Source organism: Vitis riparia, chromosome 19 (assembly GCF_004353265.1).
Source record: "Vitis riparia cultivar Riparia Gloire de Montpellier isolate 1030 chromosome 19, EGFV_Vit.rip_1.0, whole genome shotgun sequence".
Taxonomy (NCBI): domain Eukaryota; kingdom Viridiplantae; phylum Streptophyta; class Magnoliopsida; order Vitales; family Vitaceae; genus Vitis; species Vitis riparia.
The window spans coordinates 8,779,705-8,806,501 of NC_048449.1; the positions used below are offsets into that span (position 1 = coordinate 8,779,705).

At 33.6% G+C, this 26,797-nt stretch overlaps 3 protein-coding genes across 3 annotated transcripts; all 3 read right to left on the reverse strand.

The window, feature by feature from the left end:
- Nucleotides 1-977: 977 nt before the first annotated feature.
- Nucleotides 978-3,382, reverse strand: LOC117909437 (zinc transporter 11-like). The gene is made up of 3 exons (XM_034823480.1): nt 2,771-3,382; nt 1,861-1,916; nt 978-1,754 (listed from the first exon to the last, which is right to left on the reverse strand). Exons 1-3 carry the CDS (start codon nt 3,363-3,365, stop codon nt 1,227-1,229), a joined length of 1,179 nt encoding a protein of 392 aa, XP_034679371.1. The 5' UTR covers nt 3,366-3,382; the 3' UTR covers nt 978-1,226.
- A 1,750-nt stretch (nt 3,383-5,132) lies between these two features.
- On the reverse strand, nt 5,133-7,344 carry LOC117909438 (zinc transporter 11-like). Its single transcript, XM_034823481.1, has 3 exons — nt 6,754-7,344; nt 6,033-6,088; nt 5,133-5,944 (listed from the first exon to the last, which is right to left on the reverse strand). Exons 1-3 carry the CDS (start codon nt 7,220-7,222, stop codon nt 5,417-5,419), a joined length of 1,053 nt encoding a protein of 350 aa, XP_034679372.1. The 5' UTR covers nt 7,223-7,344; the 3' UTR covers nt 5,133-5,416.
- Nucleotides 7,345-8,474: 1,130 nt separating this feature from the next.
- LOC117908541 (mitochondrial import inner membrane translocase subunit TIM50-like) lies at nt 8,475-14,819 on the reverse strand. The gene is made up of 10 exons (XM_034822178.1): nt 14,415-14,819; nt 13,470-13,558; nt 12,715-12,751; nt 11,287-11,348; nt 11,075-11,188; nt 10,632-10,736; nt 10,443-10,541; nt 9,287-9,443; nt 9,041-9,143; nt 8,475-8,807 (listed from the first exon to the last, which is right to left on the reverse strand). Exons 1-10 carry the CDS (start codon nt 14,716-14,718, stop codon nt 8,762-8,764), a joined length of 1,116 nt encoding a protein of 371 aa, XP_034678069.1. The 5' UTR covers nt 14,719-14,819; the 3' UTR covers nt 8,475-8,761.
- Nucleotides 14,820-26,797: the final 11,978 nt, after the last annotated feature.

Genomic DNA, 26,797 nt, shown 5'->3' on the forward strand with positions numbered 1-26,797 from the left:
TAGAAGAGCACACGAGATAAGTTGTCTGATGGATTTTGGCACCTGCTTCAAATTGTGGGTTTTAAACTATAGTTGGAAAAAAAATAAAATTAAAGTGATAGTTACAAAACTATTGATAAATCTATTAAACTTTTTGTCGGTGTCTCTTTCATATTTTTCATATCAATAATACATGTTAAAAAAATTGAGTTTACACTAAAGGTGTCTCCTCAAGAAACACCTATTGTAATTCCATAAAATCAAAATTATACTAAAAGGTATTTTTTTAAGATACATTTTTTAATTTTTTTTTTATTAATCATGCATCCTAAAACATTGAATTTATAGGTGTCCCTTGCAGAAACACTTTCATATTAACCACACAGGGAATAAAAAATTACACTTAACATATATACATAATTCTACAAAATTGAATTTATACTAAATATGTCTTTTGAAGAAACATCTTTCACAACTTTTATATTAGCCACCCATCGAAGTAATTGAATTTATATCAAAGGTACATCTTGAAAAGACATTTTCAGTATAAATTTAATTTTATGAAATTATAGAAAGTGTATATTAAGGTAATATCTTTAATATAATTTTTTTTTTTTTCATTGTGTAATTTATATGAAAATTGATTTAATTGCAATTCATCGATATGTTTTGATAATAATGTAACAACCTATTTGATAGTGATTATTAATATTATAAAACTTTTATCTTTTAAGTATTAAAAAAACTAAAAACATTTCTTAGAAATCCTGTCAAATACACTCTAAATTTGATAGGTTTGCGTTTTCCTTCTACATAATATTCATGATCTGAACTGGCCATTGAATTGTGCCCATGGTATATCCCATTGTTAAATGATGGATGATCTGCAAATAATCTGAACTGGCTCTAAGCCATCTTTTTCAGAACATGAGCTGATTAACCCCTAGTTTTCTAATGATTTGTTTTCTTCACATGTCCTCATGATGCTCTACCATTACTGGATCCATGAAGCTGAAGTCACATTTCAACTGATACAAAAAATGTTACAGAGCATCAGATACCGAATATCTTTTCACTTGTCTAGATACTATTTTACTTGTAGCATATGTATCTAAAGATCCCATTGAAAAGAAAAACGTGGGTTTGCTTAATCATTATAAAAAAGGTGGGATCAAGAAATGACATTTCTATACTCTTGGATATCCTCTCTGCAGCTTTTATGATTAAGGAACAAACCCAAGATGAGCTCAGGTGTCCCAGATCATCACAACCGCGATTACCCCGACACCCAACAACACTGCTAAGAACTTGTAGTTGGGGGTGTCTAAGGGAACCGTCCTCTGGCAAGTGTATCCCTTGGACAGTAGATGGTTTATTGAGACATAGATGAAGATCCCACATGCTAGCCCCATTGATATGGCGTATATCCAGTCAGCCACAGCGCCCTGGGTAGTGGCATCTATGATGATACCAATGGCCACTCCAACTGGGCTAGAAATGGCAAATGCAAAGGCATAGGCTACACAGGAGAGGAGGGGTCTGTCTGGAATCATCCGGAGGAGAGCTATTCCCATTGCAATGGCTGCAAATATCTTGTGGAGACAGACCGTCCATAGAGCTCTCCAAGCGTCGGCTTGGGTCTCTGCAACTCCAATTGCTATGCCCTCAAATACAGAGTGGAAACACAGTGCAAAGATGAGTAATATGCTGTCCCCAAGCGATGTGGCGGTTTTCAGAGGGGCGTTTACAAAGTGGTCCTCTGTGCAATTCTGATCCTGTTAAGGGATAATAAGTATTCATTTAGCTGTCTCAGGCATTTTAAAACTTTTTTCCTTGTATTTTCTAAGTGATAAGAGGATCAAGGTTTTCTTATCATCTTACCTGAGCCAGAGACTCTGAATTTCCGCCATTGCTACTGCTTTTTCCTTGCATATTTTCTGTAACAAAGGGAAAATGAATGAAAGTGAATCATAATACCATTGTGAAAGAGAGGAGTTCAAATCCAAGTGAGAGTAGGATTTTGTCTAAAAAAAACCCATCCAAATACATTAAAATGAAAATTGAATGGACTTCTCGATCTCTTATCATATGGCCAAGTGGACTTCTGAGATTACCATCTTATAAAACCTCAACAGTCAACATCATGTTGCGTAAAGATTTGAAATTCTATTCTTTTCTATCCACCATCCATCCATGATCCACAAGGGTCCAGCTGGCTTATTTTGAACTGAAAAAAGGGTCAATTTTCAACAACAAACAAAAGGGAAAAAAAAATTCTGATAATCTCCATGTCAGTAACTACTCAACTTAACCAACTCTGCCTCAGGTTTTTTCCAAAGCACCAACTAAATTCCAGAAAGAAAGAAAGTTAACAAAAGAAAGCCCAGCAAAAATTTCATAACTTTCTTTTCTTTTTCTTCTGGCTTCACGGCAATCAAAGTCATATCTAAAGAAGCTTCGCCCAAAAGGGTGAGCTTTTCATAGCTTTCCTCCGTTTCTTCAGCTGAGAAACAGAGTAAGGATTTAAATATCGGAAGTTGAAAGCGCTCACTAAATTCATTTGCAATTTCCCTGCTTTAAGCTTTCTCTTCTTCTACTCTATTTTCTCGGCAGTCAAACGGAGTAACAATCAAGGCTATCAAGCACCAGAAAAGAAAAAAATAAAATAAAAATTCAAATCACCAAATCAGTACTGTCTACACTAAATTGAGTTTCTTATCTCTTACTTTCCTTATCTTCTACGGGAAGATAAAATAAAAAAAAATAAAAATCAAAGGCTCAAAGAACCAACCTAGAAGCTCGACATCTCCATCGCCACCATTCGCCCCCTTTCCATACACATAGGAAACCAAACAATCGGCGAACATCGTCGTCAAATACCCCGCACACGCCAGCATGAACGCGAACGGATACTCCACGCTCGTCAAATCCCCAAACGTCTCATTCGAGTCGCTCAGAAAATGCATCATCGCCGTCCCTAGAAACACTCCGCCGGCGAACTGCGTTCCCAGCACTAGAAACGTCTCGTTCCACTTCAAGAAGTAAGGCGACACGCCGGCGATGAACGTCCCGACAAACACCAGAATCAGACAGTAGATCTTCACCAGAATCAGTGGTTTCGCCCTCAAGTCAACGCTCTCCGACGACGGCGCGTCACCATCATCATCATTGGCATGATCGCCGCCATGGGCTGCGGCGACGGCTGCGAGGACGAGGAGGAGAAGAGAGAGGGAGAGGAGAGAGCGAGACATAGAAAACGGTGGGATGAAGAAGGAAACATTTGAGTAATTATGTAGGGTTTCAATATTAGAGGGTTGATTGTTCACCACAGAGACAAATGTGAATGAGCGACTACTGCACCAAGAAGTCATGAATGTGAGAGACATACAGCTACGAACTACGATAATGATAATGACTGATCATTTACAGCGCTTGTTTCACAGCCAAGCTTCCTTACTGCTTTTTGGGGAGCGGTTGGTATTTCACTCTCTTCTTGGGGTCTTTCAATGAAAAGGATTTAATGTTTTTTGTTTTTTGTTTTTTTTTTAATAAAAATATTTAAAAATCTAAAAATTTTTTAATCTATTTTTCATATTTTAAAATATGTTTTAAAAATAATTTTTATATTTATTTTTAATTATTTTGTATAATTATTTCTTAAAATAACTTTTAAAAAACAAATGAAAACGATATAAGACAATTAAATGATATTATTTGAAAATATCCTATTTTTTTGTTCTTAATGATAAAAAATATGTTATCAAATATGTATTTTTGTATTTTTTAAAAAATAAAAAATTATTCTAAAAAAGTTCCCAAACAAATCCTAAGATTTGAAAAAGAATAATTTATTTTTATTTACAATAGTTTTATTGTCTTTTTTAAACATTTTAAATAAGTAAAATTGTCAAATATTTTAACGTACCATTCTAAATTATTTTTCTTAAAATTGAAAGTATTGTAACTATTTTTCTTAGACTTGGAAGTAAATTATTTCAAAATTTATGATAAAACGTATTATTGGGTGATTTAAATAGTTTTATTGTCCTTTTTTCTGCATTTTAAATATAAGTATGGTTGTCCATTACTTTATGTATTAGGTGGTATGTTGAATTTAAAGATGATTCTAAATTTTTCTAGTATTGTAAAGTATTTTTTTCTTCGGTCATCAAAGTGAATATGTCGAAATTATATAATAAAATTTGGATCATTGGATCATTTAAATAGTTGTATCGTCTTTTTTGAACATTTTAAATATGTACGATTGTGTTTTTCTACGTACATTGAATTTTAAAATGACCATAAACTATTTTTCTCACCTTAAAAAGGAATATGTTCAAAATATATGATAAAATCTAAATTACTAAATGAAAATACAAATTATAAAATCAGGATAAAACACCATTAGTGCCTAGAGATCTCCACCCTAGCCTTTACCTTTGAGATCTCCATCATCATTCGGATGAGATATTATGGTGTTTACAAGATCATTTATGACTTTGGAGTTAATTACATCGAGTGAAATTGATTTGAGAACATCCCGATCAAAGGTACGTGATTTTAATTCTCTATATCTATGTTTTTGTGATATCCTTATTATTTTTTAATATCTGTTTATCTGCTACGACAAATTTAGAGAGCTTAAAATAGATTTACATGCATCTTACATGATCCAAGTCATAGGAACGGAGTAATCTAAGGTTCTTAACAAGAAGACCTCACCCATCACCTTGGCCAATTGAGTGGACAAATTCTTTACATGATCCTTCAAGTCCTGGGGGTCAAGGCGGGACGACGTAAGGTGATCAGTGGATTGGTAAGTACCCGATAATGCTTTTTGCATAATATCAGTAACATACAAAATCTCCGAAAGTAGCTTGCTAATTTTTATGGAATGTAAAAAGGAAAAGATCTCTCGTATACCTTTAGAAGAGCACATGGGATAAGCTATCTGATATGGATTCTTGGCACCTGCTTCGAATTTGTTTACTACCCCAATTTTTAAAGGATCTGCCGCTCACATTTATGCATAAACCATAATTGTTCACAAATCACTTAAATCTGGTGTTAGGCCAAAATCGACCCAGCTACCCATTCACCAAATTTTCCTTCCTGGGAGACTACCATTCCCTTAGGTCACGATTGTCATGGTCTCCAAGAATAATCAGAACTAGTATTAATTGATTTAATTGCAATCGATTGATATGTTTTGCTGGTAGCGTAAGTTTCATAGGACTGCATTTTCCTTCTACAGAAGATGTATGATCTGAACTAGCTATATGTGTCTAGAGATCCATTGAGAATAAAAAAAGTGGGTTTGCTTAATCGTCATTAACGAGGTGGGATCAAGAAGTAACATTTCTAAGCTCCTTTCTCTATTCTCTTGGCTATCCTCCCTGCAGCTTCTATGATTAAAGGAGCCCACTTCAGGATGAGCTCATGTGTCCCAGATCATCACAACCGCGATTACCCCGACGCCCAACAACACTGCTAAGAATTTGTAGTTGGGGGTGTCAAACGGAACTGTGTTCTGACTAGTGTATCCCTTAGACAGTAGATGGTTTATTGAGACATAGACGAAGATCCCACATGCTAGCCCCATTGATATGGCGAATATCCAGTCAGCCACAGCGCCCTGGGTAGTCGCATCTATGACAATACCGATGGCCACACCAACTGGACTAGAAATGGCAAATGCGAAGGCATAGGCTACACAGGAGAGGAGGGGTCTGTCTGGAATCATACGGAGGAGAGCTATTCCCATTGCAATGGCTGCAAATATCTTGTGGAGACAGATGGTCCATAGAGCTCTCCAAGCGTCGGCTTTGGTCTCTGCAACTCCAACCGCAATGCCCTCGAATACAGAGTGGAAACACAAAGCAAAGATGAGTAATATGCTGTCCCCAAGTGACGTGGCAGTTTTCAGAGGGGCATTTGCGAAGGGGACCTCCGTGCGATTCTGAACCTGTTAAGGGATAATAAGTATTCATTCAGCTGTCTCCTTGTATTTTCTAAGAAGTGATAAGAGGATCAAGGTTTCCCTATCATCTCACCTGACCCAGAGACACTGAATTTCCGCCATTGCTACTGCTTTTTCCTTGCATGTTTGCTGTAACAAAGGAGAACATTAACAAAGGGAATATGAAAGTGAGTCATAATACCGTTGCGAAAGAGAGGAATTCAAATCCAAGTGAGAGTAGGATTTTGTCTAAAAAAACCCATCCAAATACATTAGAATGGAGTTCTCAATCTCTGTTCTGGAATTCGAAATGAAGCTGAGGCGAGGCCTAAAGAGGAAAAATGAATGACTTCCAGTCACCATATGGCCAAGTGGACTTTTGAGATAAATAAGCTAAATAAGCTCGGCAAAAAAGGGTGAGCTTTTCATTAGCTTTCCTCGGTTTCTTACAGAGAAACAGAGTAAGAATCTATATACCAGAAATTGAAAACGCAAAGAAACGTTGAAACACCAGTTCAGTACTCACAAAATTCATTTCCAATTTCCCTATTTTAAGCTTTCTCCTCTTTCACTCTATTTTTCTCAGCAGTCAAACGAGTCACAATCAAGACTACCAACTACCAGAAATAAAAAACAAAAAAAAAAGAAATCTAAAATCAGCCAATCAGTACTGACTAAATCAAATTGAGTTTTCACTTTTTACGTGAAACCGCCAAATCAGTACTGTCTATACTAAATTGAGTTTCTCATCTCTTACTTTCCTCATCTTCTACGGGAAGATAAAAAAAAAAAAATCAAAGGCTCAAAGAACCAACCTTGAAGCTCGACATCTCCCTCACCACCACTGGCCCCCTTTCCATACACATAGAAAATCAAACCATCCGAGAACATCGTCATTAAATACCCCGCACACGCCAGCATGAACGCGAACGGATACTCCACGCTCGTCAAATCCCCGAACGTCTCGTTCGAGTCGCTCAGAAAATGCATCATCGCCGTCCCCAGAAACACTCCGCCGGCGAACTGCGTTCCCAGCACTAGAAAAGTCTCATTCATCTTCAAGAAGTAAGGCGACACGCCGGCGATGAACGTCCCGACAAACTCCAGGATCAGACAGTAGATCTTCACCAGAATCAGTGGCTTCGCCCTCAGGTCAACGCCCTCCGACGACGGTGCGTCAACATCAACATCATCATCGTCATCAGCATGATGGCCGCCATGGGCTGCGGCGACGGCGGCGAGGACAAGGAGGCCAAGAGAGAGGGAGAGGAGAGAGCGAGACATTGGAAATGGAGGGATGAAGAAGGAAGCACTTGAATAAGGTGGTAGGGTTTCAACATTCTTTTATATATGAGAGGGCTGGTTGGAATTGTACCGCACAGAACCGAATGTGACTGAGAGCGAGTACTGCACAAAGAAGACATGAATGAATGTAGAGTGAAATACAGCAATGATAATGACAAACAACCAAGCTTCCCTGCGTTTCGGGGCGTGGCTGGCTGTTATTTCACTCTCTTTTTCATGGCGCGTGAGAAAGAACGGTGAAAAGATTTACCATTGGATACTTAAAATTTTATTTTTTAATTAACGTGGAATTGTGATATCATTTATGGTCAAATGGCGGGGGCGCGCAGGAGGGCCTTTTGGCTAAGACGAAGCTGTTTGGGACCGGTATGGAATGTATGTGGACAGCATCAACGCAGTCATAATCAAATCAAATCGGCGTTCCAAACACGGCTGAGTGGGATGGTTGAGAGTTGCTTGGTCCGCACACCGATTGTGCCATCATGCCCAGCAAGTCAATAAGTCAAGATGTTACAGGATTCTGCAATGGACGATCCTGATCAATTACAAACCTCGTGGACATTAAATCAACCCACGACCTCATTATGAGGTGGAACTGTGGTCTTTTTATACCCATTTTCAGATTTTTTTTTTATAAAAAAAAAAAAAAAAAAGCTTGGTAAACCTATGCATTAATTTTCATGTCTAACACTAATGTGAAATAGATAGAATTTATGGACATGGACCTAAGTAAAGCAATCAACGCGGTCGTTTGAGAGTGCCTGAAGCTGGGGTCGACCGATATAATTAATGGTTTTGTTCACGCTTCACATCGCAAGTGGTTAGCCTGGAGCCTGCTATACAATGTAGCTGGGATCCCCTACTCCCTGCCTCAGCAAATAGAGAATGCTCACACTGATAACGACAAACGAGAGACGAGATGCAGGCCCTCAGATGATCAGCAATATTCTCGATGGGCGGAATTGGAAAGTGGGAGCCACGGGGACTTTTCAATGGAGCTCATAAGGTCCACATCCAAGTAGAGGAGTGTGTGTGGCCCCACTTCCTATCGTGCATCATAATAATAACCACCACCCCATTTTCGACTACTCAAAGCAAAAATGATACTCTTCCACGAAACATGCGTGGAAACTCATTCCACCATCACACCATCCTATTCAAAAACCATTTCTAAAAACAGTTTTTGATTCTTTAACACAGAAAACAATTTTCTAATTCAAAAAGCCTCACCTGATAGAACAACAAAGAATTCAATTATAAGCAAAATCCGTCTTTTTCACGATGGTCTAGTCACATGGAAAAATTGTTAAATAGTATCTCGTTGGATTGGTTGAAGAATGAGGTATTTTATCAGTCTTTTGACAGCTTAAACTAGCTCCTCGGCTGAAAATTGCTGCAACTTCCAAAAAATGGCTTCCTGAACTAAGGGCAGTGTCTTTATACTCGTTTGTTTCTTCGCTTCAAAGAATAAAATCTCAAGTTTCCAGCAACTATTTCACATAGCTCTGGAGTCTGATCTCAACGTCTCCAGAAACGGCCATGCTGCTTCTGTTCTTGCATCCGCCTGTATCATCATTAGACCAAAGTTCAACTAATTTTGTTAACCTGGGTGCAAGCAATGACTTTGACTAGGTCTGAAGAATATAACAGGAGAATTTTGCCATTTATGACTGAAACCACAATACTAGTTTTTTTATACCTATATGCTAGTCATAAATGGCAAAATTCTGAAACTGCCATACTAACTTGTAGCCATATCTGCTAGTATTCAGCAAATGTAAGTAGAGTATATTTTACCTCTGATACTCTTTAGAACGCTCAATGAATTCCTTGGCAATATCATGTCCTTGATAAGATGCTAGGACTGGTCTGATATCAGCTGGTCTATTGCGGGCAACATCTGTAATCAAATAAGTTAGTCATTAAATTTCACAACAACATTTGGCAGTGGGATTAAATCAACATACACAAAAAGAACAAGCAGAGAGAGTACAAAGAGAGGATCTTGGCACTATGATCTTATGAAAATTGCAGGATGCTTACATTCAAGAAAAGGAATAAGATCCAAAAGTTGCGTGTCATCTTCTTCAAGCTTCCATGGCTTAATTTGGACACAATTTTCAGGCTGAAGGCTAGTTTCTAGCGCATGGCCACTCACATAAAGAATCTTCGCAGGATCTCTGTTCAGCTTTGAGAGGTCCTGCCAGCAGAAACTACATCTTATTTACTGCACTTCACCATTTATAAAGTATCAATATAAGCAAATACTACAAAGTATCCATCGTGCAACAATTTATAAATGGAAAAGAAAAATTGCTAGTGATTTTGGGCCTTTGTATTCACTGAATACTGCTTGCTTTGCACATACTATCAACACTTCCACAAATTAACTCCATTTCCAAGGACACTCGAGCTTCTTTTTCTTCCCTCTCTCTTTTCCTTTTTCTTTTGAAAAAAGGAACATTTTAAACCTATTTTTCAGACACTTCTACTTCCAGGTCCATAGGCTTCCAAATTAGTTCTGCCGGAAGAGCAAGTTTGATAAAAGTCAAATGATTCATGTCCTCGATTGGAGACAGGTGTCCCCACTACCATGCAGGGCAATAAAAATGATAATAAGCTTGTCAGATCTCTCTGTAATCAGGAATAAACATCCTAGGTTCTAGCAATCCATGGATCAGGACCATACAATCATAAAATATCTACTGTCATATATATTACATAGAATATTACCCATCTTTCATTCAGATAATCGTTAAAATGATTCTCCATTTCCAATGAAAAATATATCAAGAGAAGACTTTTGAAATATATATCTGATAAGTATTACAACGTCAAGATGGCCGAGTTGGTCTAAGGCGCCAGTTTCAGGTACTGTTCCGAAAGGGCATGGGCTCAAATCCCTTTCTTGACATTTAGGTTGTTTTTCTTTTTTCCTTAAACAAAATGGCACAAAATTTAAATTTATTTATTCCCTATCAAAAAATATATATATCTGATTAGTGTTATAAACTTTAAATAATATAAAAAATGTAGTTATATAAATAAGTGCCAGAAACATATGAAGGTTGTTCCTTTAATGTTAATGCAAGCTAAGTCATTAGACCTGATACATCAAATAACAGTTATATGAAAAACCTGTTAATGCAAATACATAGCTTTCAGTGACAATTAAAGAAAATTAGTGATTGGAACTTACTCTGTAATGTTTTCCATCCTGATATCTAGTCGCAGCCCTTGATAGCCTATGTCGTATACACTGCTTCTTATCCAATCTCTCAACAACAGGATCAACATACTGCACAAGAACAAGAAAAGACACATGATATTAAAGTTAATTTATTAAAAAATAAGCAACATAAATATAAAGAGGGTATATCAAAATTACCATACTCAGTTGGTCCGAATACACTACAATTTCATAAAACTGAGCTAGGTGTTCCAAGAAGGCATCAACTCCAGGTCTTTTGAATGTTCGCCAACCTCTATCACGCTTTAAACATCAAAAAGAAAGTCCCATCACTAAAATCAAGCAACTTCAGAAGAAAATCCTTCACATTGTAAACCCACTGTCCCATCTATGTTGTGATTGCTGTCAAAAGAACCCTTTTGTAGGTCACAAATAAATAGGCATACAGAAAACTCATTGTCCTAAAATCTTAGAGTGCAAAAAGGATTCTCTTTAATATCCCAAACTTATGGTATAAAAGAAATAGGTGGGAAAGACATTTGTAAGACCATTTTAACTAATCTATCTGGTTTTAAAGAGTCTTGAACCATGCAAAATTGAAGAATGAGGACAAAGCAACTTGTTTCCAAGGAAACTCTTACCTTCCAATCAGAGTATATTAATGTCTCATTCAGATCGAGAACAAGTGTGAACACATGTTGCTCCATTGGGTGCAAATCAGGAAGCAGCTTATCTGATAATGGTTCAGTAAAACCCTATATAAAACAATAAGAATTTAAAAAGAAAAGAAAAAGAAATAGGACAATGCACAGGAAAAAGCAAAAGAGAAGGCTAATTAAGATATAGGCCTCACATGAACTTGTTCTTCAATTAATCTCCTCATGTCCAAGTAGAGATCAATTGCTTTAGCAGGGACTGAAATATCAGAGGAAAAACCATTGAAACTTTGATACTAGTAATGGTAAAATTAACAATAAAAACAAGTGTAATAACAATAACTATCTGGTTAGGAAGTCCCTTCAGTGCACCAGTCATAGGAAACCATTTTCAGAGCCAAAAACAGAGTAGAAAGAAAGTGCATAACATTGTCTTTGCAACTAATGAATTTTCATTTGTTCAATCAAGTGGAGTAGCTATGTTAAACATGATCATCTGAGAATGTCTAAGAAACGTCAGGAAGACTTAGGTTTGTTTGGTAATGTTTTCAAAAACAGTTCTCAAAAACCAGTTTTTAAGAACAATTCTTAAAAATGGTTCTCAATTATTTCCAACAATAAAAAATTTATTTGAGAACTCAAATATGAAAACGGTATTCTTGGTTTATTTTCCATGAAGGTATTGTGTATTTATATACAATACAAAAGTTTGCAAAATGTTCTCTATATTTTCAATTGTTTCTTAAAACATTGTACAAAAAAAATTTGAAAATACCTCAAATTTAATTCTAAGATATAACCTATTCAGAATAAATGTTCAAAAAGCTGTTTTCACCACAAAATTTGCCAAACGTATTTTTAAAGTTGGATTCAAGAACAATTTCCAAAACAAACCCTCAGCTTTCTTAACATTTATACTTAACTAAAGAACCAAAACATGTGTGTTCGAAAAAACACTTGGGCATAAACTTGGCAGCTTGGACAAACCTAGACTAGGAAAATCAACCTGAAAGTTTATGATAAAAACCATACTCCACACTAAGTCTATGTACACGGCCTGTAATTTTGTAAAACACAAACTATAGAGGCTACATGAAATTTAGAGGGAGACAAAAGGGCATGAGAAGGGTAATGACAGTTGGATCACACTGGTTAGAAGAAAGGGGTACGGTGGGTGCTGATAGACAAATGAAAAAAGAGACAGAATGTTCTGCGGACATTTTAGTCAATTTATCACTAGTTAAAGCCCATTTATAGTTATATATCCAAGAAAAAATATTTTGTATGTTCTTCTCATTTTAAAATTTGTTGACATATTTTTTTGTCATAACAAAAACCCTTGCATAGCAACAAAAGAAAAAGGCATATTGACACAGTATTTTACCCCAAAAAAAATTAATTAAGTAGTATTACACATTTAATTGAGGATAAGATGAAGAAGCTTTAAAAATAGTGCTTAGAAAGAAACTCCTTTAGGAGCAAATACGGACATACTTCAAAAAATAAAAAATAAAAAACACAAAACCGGAAAATATCTCTAGGAAAGACCACATAAGCATAAAACAAGAAGCAGAATATAAGTACTTCATTATCAATATGATTAGAAACAAGGGTTGGGGATCCACCTGTGACTGCAGAAGTGTATGCCAAAGCTTTAAATTTCTGAGAGGGGAAAAAAAAAATCGTCACTCTTATGATATCTCATCCTGTTAAATGATTAAGATAATGACGTTGCTCTCAAGGAATAAAATAGAAAACTTGAATGTCTTCATTCAGATAATAGTGAGTTGCTCTTTAGGCTCTATTTTGACAAAGAAAGTACTAGGGAAAGGGGAAAAAAAAAAGATAATTCAAAATCTCTTTTTTTTTTCAATAGGTAAATTTTTGTCCCCATTGGGACTTGAACCTAGAACCTCACACAAACCCTCCCCATCCCTTTACCACTTTAGCCAGGCCTCAAGGGTGATAACCTAGAATCTTTTGTTTGGCTTACCATGGAAAACATGTAGAAAAAGCAAATATAATAAAAATTATTTAAAATTTTATGCATTTTCAAATTCTCCATCTCTATATAGAGAACACATAAATTTGGAGAAGCATGTGAGAACAATTTATTAAATCTAAAGTCTACATTTGATTTCTTTTTCACTTTTTATTCCTTCCATTTTTCCCCTTTTCTTCCTTGTTATTTTCCCTCAAACTTTTCAAGAACCAAACACAGCCTTAATGTCCTAGATATCATCAGACTCATGGGCTCGCAAAATTGACTTCTCTGTACATTGTTTCTACTGGAACCTAGAGATGTGAAGAAAAAGTAAATTGGGCACATGGTCAGGTTGTTGAAGTTCCTAAACAGTGCGCTATATGTCATCATACTCACATCAAAAGCAGATGCATCATCCTCCACGCTATCCTTAGCAGATGCTCGAAAAGCCTTTGTCTTCTCATCTACTTCATCCAGTGTGTATGCTGCAAACGAAGATAAAGTTACTTCTACATGTTAAGGAGTTAAGCAACAAACAACCAAGTTCCTATGCCAGGTCATCGAGTGGCTAGGATTGTTAAGATCTCTAACTAATTCACTGTAATTATAAAAGCTGTCATGAAAGAACTCAAGGACATCACTATAACAGATTTCTATCTCCAGAATTTTCCTCTCTCTTCTCTCAATTTTTCCTTTCTTCCAAACACTGGATTTCATCACTGCCAATATCACACTTTTCAATATAATTGTAATTATATGATTCATTCAATTCAGAGTAAGACGTGTTTTTGGCTTAAATTGAGGCGGATTTTAGTCCACTTTCCAGGAAAAAAGAACTAAACAGCATAAACCATAAGCTTCAAAGCTTCATTTCTTTGTAACCACGGAACTAAAACAAAACTGAAATAGAAAAAACTCCAAAAAAAAAAAAACAAAGTATCATTTTCCTTAATGTTTCACACTTCTCTCCGCAACCAAACAGACCAGAAACCAATAGACGAATTACACAAAAAAAAAAAAAAAAAAAAGAGCGTAACATGCTTCATTTTCTAGCAACGCAAAGGAACTCATTTGAAAATCGAAAATGAATTAAAAAACCTTTCATTTTCTTTTACTTTTCACAATTCTGTCCGCAAAGAAACAGGCCAGAAATAGACTAAACGAATTTTAAAAAGAAACAAACCGCGAGGAGCTTCATTTTCTCACCAACCAAAAGGAGCTCATCTGAAAATGAATTTTAAAAATAAAAAAAAAAAATCTAAAAGACGGTTTCACTTTCTTCTATCTTGCACGCTTCTCTCCGAAAGGAAACAGACCAAAATAAATCAATCAAGAACGAACCATAAGAAGCGTAACCAGCGGTAGCAACGCCGATGGTGAGAGCTCCAATGAGACCGAACTTGAGGAAGTTCCATGACTTCTTGGCGGCCGGAGGCGCCGGCGGAGGAATAGGAGGTGGATTTTGGCCATCAACGAGAGCAGCAGAAGATATGATCGGCTGGTTAGCCGGAGATTGATCGGCGGCAACGACTGAAGCGGGGGAGGGCGGTGGTTTGGGAGGAGAAGAGGAGACTTTCGAGCAGAAGAGGCGGTTGTTCTTGGAGATGAAGGAGCAGAGGCCACGAGATCGAATGGTTGCAGACATTTTTGGAGCGACCGATCTCAGAAAGAAAGCTCAGAGTAGGGCTTAACGGAGACAGGAGACAGTAGAGATATGGATGGACGAAACTGCCCCTTTTGGGTGTTCACTGAGTTATCGGAGACTCGGGCATTTGTTGGAAAGTAAGAGATGAAATGGAATGCCTACCATTTTTTATTTTTTTATTTTTGGTTGAATTTTTTTTCATTAGATAAGTACACAATTTAAAATTTAGATGTTGAACCAATTAGGATTTAAAAAAAAAAAATTATGGATCAAAATGATTTTGTTATTTCTCTTTTATATAGAAATATATTTTTCTTAATAAATAAACTCCAAATAAAGAAAGATTAATGCATTAATTTCTATATAAGTCTATTAATTTTAAAAAATAATTCAAAACTCAAAAACCAATTACTACTATAAATTTACCGACCAAAACGATTAATAATGACTGTTATTTCTCATTAACAATTAATCATATATTTATGAATGTTCTTACTAAGAAAATGGACTTCAAATGAAGGGAAACTTGAGGCGTGAGATTTGTTAATGAGTTCAATAAAAATTAAACTCAATCAATACCATCAAATAATATATCAAAACTAATCTAAGTACGAGTCATTGCTATTTTGTTTTTTCTCTCCACACTACTATCTTTTTCCCAATTTTCCTTTCAAGGCAAGCAAGTTCTAAATGAAGTAAGGTTAAATAAAATGAAACTTAATATGCTTTACTTCCTTTAAGAAGTCTATTAATTTTTAAGATTGATTTAGAACTAAAAAACTAACCTAATTAATATTAGATTGAATCAAAACTATACAAAACACTTTGTTTAAAATTGGGGAGTAAATGTGTATATATAATTTAAAATTTGACTTATTGTAGACCCCTTTGTGGAGAAGGTTTTATTTTGTTTTCTTTTTTTACCATCCCGGGAAGAGCTGCAAGCGTCTTGGAGGAGTGAGGGGTCGGCTTCTTCAAAGACTCAACTGCATGCATGGGATGGATGGCCAAGAACACACCACCACCTCACCATGGTGGTGGTTAAGATGGGACTTTTTCTGAACAGATGATAGATGATGAGATAGGGAGCAGTAAAGTTGGAAGAGCCAGAGGGAAAAACAGAGCTAGGGGAGCTATGGAGGAAGGAAAGGGGTTCCGGTGAATAAGGAGAGGTTTTGAAAAAGAGAGGGCAGATGAAAGAGTATTGAAAGATAGAAGCTTGGAGATGAGGATTTAGAGAGAGAAAAAACATAAAACGAAAGCAAAACGGTGAGAGAAAGAAAGGTAGAAGGAAGAAAAACAGAGAACATAGAGAAAGATCTTCAGGTAAGGTTACTTTGTTTTTCCTAAGTTTTCGTCATTGTCATTGTCTTTTATCTTTTCTTCCTACAACTTGAGCTACTTTTGTTGATTTTGTTATGCTTGGCCATCTTGAACTTTGCTAATTCTGACTTGATTACATGTTCTTTGTTGTTGATACATCCTCTGTTTTGTTTGGCATGGTTAGGATTCGATTGATCTCTATTTCGTTTTCATTATGTGGCATATGTAGCATCAATTTCTTTTATTCCACCTCAAGACATTTTTACTCATTTAAGCCCATAGATTGAAACTTGAAATGTGGCTTTTGTTGGTTCATTTTGTTTCCACCTTTGGTGCTTTGTTTTTTATTGTTTCCACTATTTCTGGTTCTCATCCCAATCAACTTTATTCTCGATTTTCAAAACCTGTTCTCCGTTCTAGAATCGAAAATCGGGGCATGTGTGAAGGGGAACATTCATTTTCCGTAGAGAATGAGCTCCAAGACATGCAAAATTGCTAAAGTGCCAAGTGAAGGTTATGCTCTATGCTTATATGATGTCAAGACACCCAGTTGCAGCTTCTGATGTTGGTACCTATAGAGACCTAATTCATCATTGTTTGCTCTCAAGTTAAATCTTGAGAAGGCTCGAAAAAGTGTCAATGCAATCCCAAACCCATGACAGCCAATCTCAACCTGAACCAAGGAGAAACTGTGAGGTAAATGGCTCTCCTTTCAAGCATGGTCATCTTATGTTTGCTATATGACCACCCGTTCCATTTATTCAATTCTCCTGAAGAAACCCAAGTTGGCAATTTTGGTCCGAATCTATCTACTAGGTGTGAGAGCATGCATAACTTCAACAGATTGACTACAACGACTGGTAAGCAGAATGCATAGTCACCTCGATCTACATATGGCTAGGTCTTGTTTGTTCCCAACTTGGTCACCCACTAAACCTATCACAATATCAATGACAACCCACACCTTTCATACCCACCAATCCTCATCCTTCATACCTACCAAGCCCGCACATCGCCTCCAGCACTTCACCTCTCCTTCATAGCACTCTATTTACTTTAGCATACCTCGGTCTTAAAAAGGATGCTAAGCGACTCTATTTTTGCTAAGCCATAGTCTCAATGTTTACTTGGAAGATTTAATGAGGTCATGAATGGAATGAATGTGAGATGTCTTCAGCATCTAGATTTAAGTCTAAGGATGAAAGGGTGGGCAAGGAACCACTGAAAGCTTTCTCATAGTCTTCAGGACTCGCAAATGCTAGTTGTAGTATCTCAATCAGTGCATACAGTCTAGTTTTAGGAACATTCCATGTCCTTGAACCGACCTCAAGCCCCTCCCAACCTCCGTTTCTTCTCCATACCCAATGTCATACCTTCGAAGCTGGTTCGCGCCGTTGTTTGCCCAAGTTTTATTGAAGTTGTGATGACAAACATGGAGGATCCATGTGAATGGCTCCTAGATCAGCTCAAACCTCCGGCGATTGCCATTGCGACCGATACCTTTTTGTTTTGGACGATGGGAATAGACGATCAGAGGAATATTCAGGTTGCATCTTTATGGCTGATGTCGGTTTCTGAGTTTTATCATTTAGATAATCTTATTATTCCAATCCAGAACTCTCTAACTGATATGTCAGAATAAAGAAAAGGGCACTCGAGTTTGAAGGAGATCAAGCCAATGTTTGGATGAGTGAAGAAGGCCATGCTATAAGACATTGGAAGGAAACACAACATTGATATTCCCTTGAATTGGGAACCCAACGTGTGCGGGATTATGTTGGGGATAACTATGTTCACCGCCTAATCTAATATGAAACTGATGGAAAGATAGTTGAGTTGAATGTTCATTGTGCGCATGCTAATCATGGTTGTGGAAGTTGTGACTGCAATGATGACGCCAAAACTATGGGCCTCCAGTTTGTTGGGAAAGTTGTTTATATTGCAATATGGGTGGTTGTTGTTCCATTGTTCATGGAATTGTTGGGTTTTTCCACTTAGAAATGACATTGTTGATGTCAATGTTGGCTCAAGCAGAATTTCACATGTTTTGGCCAGCTCTCACTATAATAGACAGTGGGATGGGTTCACCAATGGGATACTCCCGGGCCCCACTTCTACATGGCCATGCATGACCTTCAACGTGCCATCCTCTCTATTTTTTTTTCATCTTTTGGTGTCGAAATTTATTTATTTATTTCAATTCCATTCTCAAATCATTTCCAAATTTGATTTTTCAAACTTCCATTTTCTTTCAAAATTAATTTTCAAAACTCCAAACTCTCTAATAATTTTCAAAATTCTAATTTCTTTCAAATTTAATTTCCAAAATTCCAATTCTTAAATTTAATTTTCAAAACTCCAATTCTCAATTAATTTTCAAAACTCCAATTTCTTTCTAAATTAATTTTCAAAACTCCAATTCTTAAATTTAATTTTCAAAACTCCAAACTCTCAAATAATTTTCAAATTTTCAATTTTTTTAAATTTAATTTTCGAGACTTCAATTTTCAAATAAATTTCAAAACTCTAGTTTTCTTTCAAATAATTTTAATTCCACTTCAGTTTTCAAATATTTTTTTTTTAATTCTACAACTTTTCATCATTTATTAAGGTTTTAGGTCACCAAAAATCCTGTTTTTAATAAGTTTGTTGTCATTCTCATTTTGGCATGCACTTGTACAAATTTTATTTGATTTTAAAATAATATTTTGTTTCTCTTGATTTTAATAAGCATGAAGACAATTTTCATAATTCCAAAACAATGGAATTTGTGGAATTAATTCATGCAAAATCAATTGGGCTTTGGTGGGGGCCCTACATATGATCTCTTATTATTGTCAACTACTATGCTTAATGAATATTGTTTGATCTTTGTCTTGTTCTTTGATATGCATGTGATAATTTTATACTTGAGTTAATCTTGTTTCCATGATAGCGCACTATTACTTGCTGTCAAGGTACGCTTTCACTTCCACTTTACTTATTTTCATACATGATTCATTTTATTATTCGATCATTTCATTGGTTTCTATGGATTTCCTAGTTAATTGTCATGTTTGCTTCACCTTATTTAGTATAGACCCATTTTTAGGGGCTTAGAGGGGTGCTACGGTATTTATCGTACCTTCCCAATAAGTAACCTGACCCTCGGATCTAGATTCGATTTTCCACAGACTGTCTTTTCTAAATAAGGAGTCACACTTATTGTTTTCTTTCTTATTTTGTTTTCCCTAAAAAAAAAAACAAAAATAAGTGGCGACATCAAGTTTTTTTCAAAAAAAATCAAAATTTCACCAAATAAATAAAAAACGAGTTTTATCATCAAGTGGGAACGCATCGTGCTAAAATACGGGGTCCACACTTTATGTAAATATTAAAAATGAATTTTTATTCTTTTTAAATTCATTTTAATAAAATATTATCAACAATTATTATTGTTCATTTTAACAAAGAAAATCAATTATGTCTTTATCTGAGATGTTATTATCCCCATTTAAAATATTTATTAAAATAATAAAAATATAATTTATAGTTTTATTATAATATTACTATACATATGTATTAAAACCTGTTTATTTTTATTTAATCTACAAATTTTTTACAAAATGATAATAGGAAAAATAATTAGATTTATTTGTCTAAACAAGATTTTTATTTCTTGTTATTTCAAAAATGGTTTTAAAATTACTTACCAAATATAGTTGTTTATAAATTAAAAAAAAAAAACCCATTTTTTGTTTTTAACTTGAAAATAATTTATAGAAACATGGTGAAATAATACCTTAATTTTTACGAGAACAAAAGTTTTACTCCATTTTATTTCTAAGAAGTTTGTTGTGATTGTGCTATAAAAAGCATGACATGATGCAACATTGAGATTCATGTATAAATTTATTTATAAATGTTTCTTAATTTCCTATTTATTATCTCATTTACATTAATTGGATATTTGAGTATACATGCTAACATTTCTTACATTATATATGATTTGAGTGCCTTAAAAGTTATATAAAAAATGCAAGTCATGAATTTCATGTAAGTAGAAAAGTTGCCCATAGTCAATTCATGGATTTTGGTAATCCAATAGAGACTATAATTCACTACTTCCTAATTACAGAGAGGATTTGTCTTAGTCATCGAGATGAGTTTCACATGGTAAGTGCATTAATATGTATGGTTATACATTTGATAAGACTTACCGTGAATCATTACATGAGACTATCGATTATCATGGTTCGCCAAGTTACTATATTGCATGTACTCTCAATCTTAAAAAATATTAAGCATGTGTTAAAGTCGACATGAGATTTTGACCTATGATTGAGACCTTAAAGTGGTTACATATTTCAATGGATTGGATCACTATTAATATGTTGGTAGCAACAAGTATTCTCAATAGAAGTGCCATGATATCTAATGGGTTTAAGATAGTGTGTCTCCTTAGGTGATCAAGGACATGTAATATAAAAGATTATGATGATCATAATATTTTCTTTAGTAAAAATTTGACATATACTCCTTGAAGCTAAAGTATATTAATTGATCATATAATAAGTAAGATTTGTAACTCAATAATTGGAAAGGTAATCTTAATTGGTAATAATACTACTTTGTTAAATTATAGACATTAGTTTATGGAAGTCTACATGTAGTGGATAGTAGGTCATAGATTCAAGGTTTGTCTTGTTGTTATTTATATAGAATATTGGAGTGTAGTTGATTCTTTGTAGTGAGATATTGAATCAACTTCAGAATTGGATCCCAAAGGAGCCAGTACTCCTATGGGTTCGCATGGTCCCTGCTACGAGCTCATATACCATGATAGCATGGTTTATGAGGGTTTAATAGACTTTAGGTTCACTCTTATGCATAAAGGCATTTTGGTAATTACAAAAGTTGCACAAGGAATAATGAACAAAGTTTCTGAATTAGGTTGATTGATTAATTAGATTACTCTATATCGTTAATTAATTAAGTAGAACCCATTTTTGGCTAAATTAAGTATCCCAAACCTATGTGGGCTCAAGTCACATAAGCTTAGTATGAAAACCCTATAAATACTTCTTTATGGATTAAGGTTTCTAAGACTTTTCATTTTGTTTTTAGGCTTAGACTTGGGTAGATTTCCCAAGTAAGGCTAAAGTAGAGCTAAGCCGCACCTTGACATGTGTTCTACTTATGTTAGGGGTGACCATTCTAGTTTGTGGTCATAAGTGGGGTGTCAAATCTCAATTAGTTTATTGAATAGATGAACCAAACATGACGTTATTATTAATTAGATAACATGTTGTGTAATCCATTTAAAAATGAAGTTGAATAGCATCTTTTGTAACATAAGCAATGAAGCCTATGTCAGATTGTGAAGCTTAAATTAGTAGTAAATGTTGCACTTCGCTCGGGCTCGTGGGGGTTGAAGGGGGCAGCGCCCCCTGAAGAATTTTTTTTTTTTTTAATTCGAAAGCCACATGATTCTGCTTATAGGCAGCAATTATTGAGTTCCATGACACTACATCCCTTAATAAAAATTGTTGAAAAACTTTCTATGCATTCCAAGAGCCCATATCTCGAAATGGCATTTCATCAAACAAGTTATAGGCAGTATCTACAACTCCATGGAAAGCAAGCTCCTTTCGGCATGAACCATTGTACACAAATGGAACAACACCAGAACCATTTCCAAATCTTCCAGAGAACATAAGAACCAGAGAACAAAAACAGAGGAGAGACACAACTGAGCCTAAAAACAGAGGTATAGTATCTTTTTATCAGAAATGCAAACCAAGAAAATAACTGATAATAAACAAAAACCACAACAGATTTACAAGCATTCACACTCAAATCCCAGAAATCAATAGTAAAGAATGTGAATCCATGGGAAAACGAGAACATATGGGCTCGTACCCGACAACTCTCTCTTCTGGGTTTTTTCTTCTCCCTTCTTTTCTTTCCTCTATTCCTTTGGTTCTTCGACCTTTCCTCTTTGCTTACCTCTTCAACCGAAGGCACTTGCCTTTGCTGCCTCTTGCCTCTCCCAACCTACGAATCTAAAAAAACCCCAGCTTTCTCTCATATCTCCATTCATTTCATTTCTCTCAATCCAGCACCCAAATAGTCAAATCGGTGGAACATCCATGAATGCTATCTTCTTGATTTGGAGTAAGAATTTCTCAATAGAAATTGGCTGGAGCTTGCTGGTTCAGTTAGAGACAGATTTGGTAATGAAACTTGAGTGTGGGCATCGGGTATGGAAAAGGCTTTATTACATTTATCTTTTTTTTTTAATTGAAAAATGTGAGTAATTATAAAATGAACAGAAAATGACGCTTTTAAAAGCGCCAAGGTTGAGGTTCTCCTACAATGGCACTTAAAAAAGCATCATTATTTGAAATGCATTGTACAATGACGCTTTTAAAAGCGCCAAGGTTGAGGTTCTCCTACAATGGCACTTAAAAAAGCGTCATTATTTGAAATTCATTGTACAATGACGCTTAAAAAAGCGACATTATTTAAAAACGTCATTATTTCTCCCATTAAAGCTCCAAGATAATGCAAGCGTCATTAATACCCATTTTTGAGAATAAATAATGGCACTTTATATAAGCGTAAAGAAAAAAAGCGTCATAAATTACATTTTTTGTAGTAGTGTTGATTTGGGAACATCCAAATCTAGACAAAGTTTTCTATAGCACTATAAGACTAGATCCTAATGTTAAAAAAGTTATTTTTATTTCCATTACATAGGATCTCGAGACCTAGGGTAGATTGTGTGTACCTATTCAATCTTAGAGCATGGGAATGGAGTAATCCAGGGTTCCCATCAAAGTTATCCAAACATAAGACATATTTAGATTGATATATGAGAAGACAATTTTATTTTTTTTAAATTTCATCATACCTTCTATGTTTTCTATGTTTTGATTATTTGTTCAAAGAACTTATTACTTAAAAAGGAAGTTAATATAGAAGTTAAAAAAATATTAATTTTTATAAAAACTTTGTTTTGATTTAGGTAAGAAATTCTTTCATATTTGATAATACTAATATCACCTTTTAAAAAAGTTAAAAAATATAGTAATTGTGAAAAAAGGCTAATTAAATTAAGATAATTAGTCAAGAGGGGGATGAATTGGGTGTTAAAACTTTTTAAAAAATAATTAACTATAAGAAAAAAAAAAAAGTAACAAATCAATAGCAATATAAAGAAGATGAAAGAAGGAAATTGCAAACTCTTTTATATTGGTTCAACAAGTAGCTTATGTCCACTCATATAAGACCTCTAATTGATTGAAAGTTCTACCATCTTTAAAACTTTTAAAGTTAGAGTTTTCAAACTCCTTACACTTGGATTCCAAGGGTCTAATGGATCTTTACAACTTTTTCAAGTAATCAACCAACTTAAATAACTTATCTTACAATGAGTAGGTAAGAACGAATTTAAGAACTCCAAACCTAGTAACAAATAAGACTTTTAATAGAAGAAGATATTAGAATGGATTTAAAGGTACACAAAAGGATTTGTTAGTTGAGAATTGGATGCAATTTTTAGAGGGGCTTTGAATGAGAAGAAACGGAGTTTATCAATTGAATATAGTTATTCTCTTATCAATAAATACTCTAAAATTGTTCAATATATAGTATTCTATCTCAGGGACCCCAAAAGCCATAGATAAGCCTTAATTGATCAAACAACAAATTTAACTGATTGACTGTTGGGGTTCAAACCCTCAATTGTTCAACCCGTCCTTGACTGGTTAAGGTTTTACCTCAATTGGCTACACTCTAGCTACTGGAAGAGAGAGGGTGCAAAAATGCCCCTCGGTCGGTCGAGTCCAACCAACTCCTAGCCTCTTTGACTAATTGCATTATTAAGTGTTTAAATAGTCCGGTTTGAAGTCTAGATCCTTCAATAACTTGTGTAAACCTTCTTAAAATCTTTAAAGATAAGTTTTAAAAGATTTTATCTCAATGTTTTAATTTAAAACAAAAAATCATCAAATTCTTTGGTAAAAATGATCTTTTTAAGTTTAAGGATGGATGATTTTAAACCCCTAAATGTATAAAAACGATTTAGGCTTAAGTGCACCTACAAATACCAATCTTACACATGACCCTTGATCACTTTAAGTCTTTTAAGACCTTAAGTCTTTATTGTATTGATCTTCTTCCATGATTGCTTGAACTTTTTTGAATTTTTATAAGTAACAATAAATACTTGATTTATCTAAAAAGTTTTTTATTGTTTGATTAAAAATATTGGGAAAAAAAATGATTGGCAAGTAAGGAATAGCAAGATAGCTAGTATATAAGATAGCTAAAAAGTATTGCATGCTAAAAATATTAATGTTGAAAAGTTTGAGAAAAGGTTAGAAAAGAAAAAAAGAATTATTGCATGCTTCTTTAAATTTATTTCTTCTTAATTTTTTCTTTTTTTTTTTTAGAGAATTTAAAATATTTAAATTTATAAGTAATTTTCAATATATTTATTTATCCTAGAAAGCTAAAGCGAGTGAGATTTTGCATTCCTTATTAGTTTTTTTCTAGTACATATGACAAAAAAATAAAAAACGAGTTTGGACTATAGTGTCTTCTATAGCACTTTGGAAAACATTGGGCATATTTGGTTCCTGTTTTCAAGAACTGTTTTCTGTTCTTGAAAACAAAAAACTTGTTTGAGGAAGGGGTGTGTTTTTCGTAATCTCAAAAACCACTTTTTTTATAACAATAAAAAGATATTTTCATTGTTTTTTCACTATTTAAAAAAAATTGTTTTTCGTGTTTTCTCTTCCGCTTTTTTTGTATTTTCTTAGATGCTTTTTGTATTTCCACAAAGGTGAGCTCCACCCAACCACCACACCCCCACCAACAAACCCTTTATTCTTCCTTAAATTATTGAAATTAATATACTTACATATAGTGACAAAGTCATCATTTATTTAAGAAAATTATAACTAGATAAAAATTTCAAAATGGAATATATATTTTTTTTAAAATTGAAATGAATTATGCAAATGAAAATTATTTATATATTTATAATATCAAATTAATGAAAGGAAACACTTTATTAATTAAAAAAATAACTTTCAAACATGTTTTTTTTTTCTTATTCTAAAAAAGTTTTTTTATTAACTCAACCAAACATGTTTTTTTTTTTTTGAGACCAAAAACTGTTTTTCAGAATTCAATTCCCAAATATAAATTCTTTTTTTTCTAAAAACACAAAAAAAACTATTCTAAAAAACTGTTTTTCAAAACAATAACCAAACAGACCTATTTTTTCCCATCTAGAAATTTTCATTCCTTGTCTCCAACCATCGAATTTGCCTATCAAGAGTGATTTTAATAAGAGAAAAGTGGATTTTAATTCTAATTTAAAAAAATATAGAAAATGAAAACTTTAATGTTTATAAATCGGTTTTATCTTTATCTATTTAAAAATATTTATATATATAATTATTTTATGAAATAGTTTTTTATTTGATAATATTAAATTAAATTATCAAAAAAATAATTTATCATTTTAATTTGATAGAAGTATATTACAAATAAATATGTTATAATTTTTTTTATTATATAATATGATATGCAAATCATTTTGTAAAAATTTTCTAAGATCCTAAAGTAATAAGTAAAATCTTTCTAATTCCCTAATTAATAATGATTTTATACCAAAATTGAATAAAATTTTTGTTAGTTAACATCAACAATAAAATAAATAAATTTTAAAAATTAAAAATACCATTAAAACTCAAATGCTTAAAAATTAAATACAATTAAATTCAAAAAACTTAAAAATTAAAAAAATAAAATATTAATTTCCATTATATTCCAAATTCTTTTTGGAATCTATATTTTCTATTAATGTGGTTTAGCTAAATTGACGTTAATATTTTATTTTTATTTTTTTGAACTTTTAAAGTTTTTAAAATTTTAATTGTATTTTTAGTTTTTAAAATTTCTCGTTTTATTGATCTGAAATCAATTGTCACGAAAAATTGTCAATTGGTGTTATTAACCTGATAAGTAAAAGGTTAATTTAGGAAATAATGATCTGAATTGTAAAAAAAAGTGCATGAATTTTAAAATATTTTTTAAATAGATAAAGATAAAATTGATATATAAAAGTTGAAGTTTATTTTTCTATATTTTTTTTAAATTAGTGAATCAAAACCCACTTTTCCCTTTTAATAATTAAAAAGAACTTGAAAATGCTATCATTGTAGAATGAAAAATGATTTGCCGTATTATCTATTATATTCATTATTTTTACAATAACTCCTATTCAGATTTTTCTTAATAGTATTACACGTGGCAAACTCTACTGACATTGGTCCTGATTTTGGGCACATATATCTAACAAATTGGAACAAATAAAAATAAGGTATAATAAAATGAAAAATGAAATCTAAGTTTGAATAAATCAACATATTAATAAAATAATAAGATAATTTATAAATTATTGTATACATCATGTTTTATGTATAAAAAAATGCATTTAATCAATATACTAAATATAAAAATTACCTTTTATCAATATATCAAAGTATTTTATACTTATTCTATACCAAAAATATCTTCCAATAATATATTAAATAATTTATTTATATTTTTAATTAGGATATATTCTTTATAAGGGGTTTTGTGTTATTTTGTATTTTTAATAGTTAATAAATTAATTTCTCATATAATATTTATACTTACAATTTTTCCCTTAATTAATTTTATATGCAAAATTTATTCTTACAATTTTTATCTACTA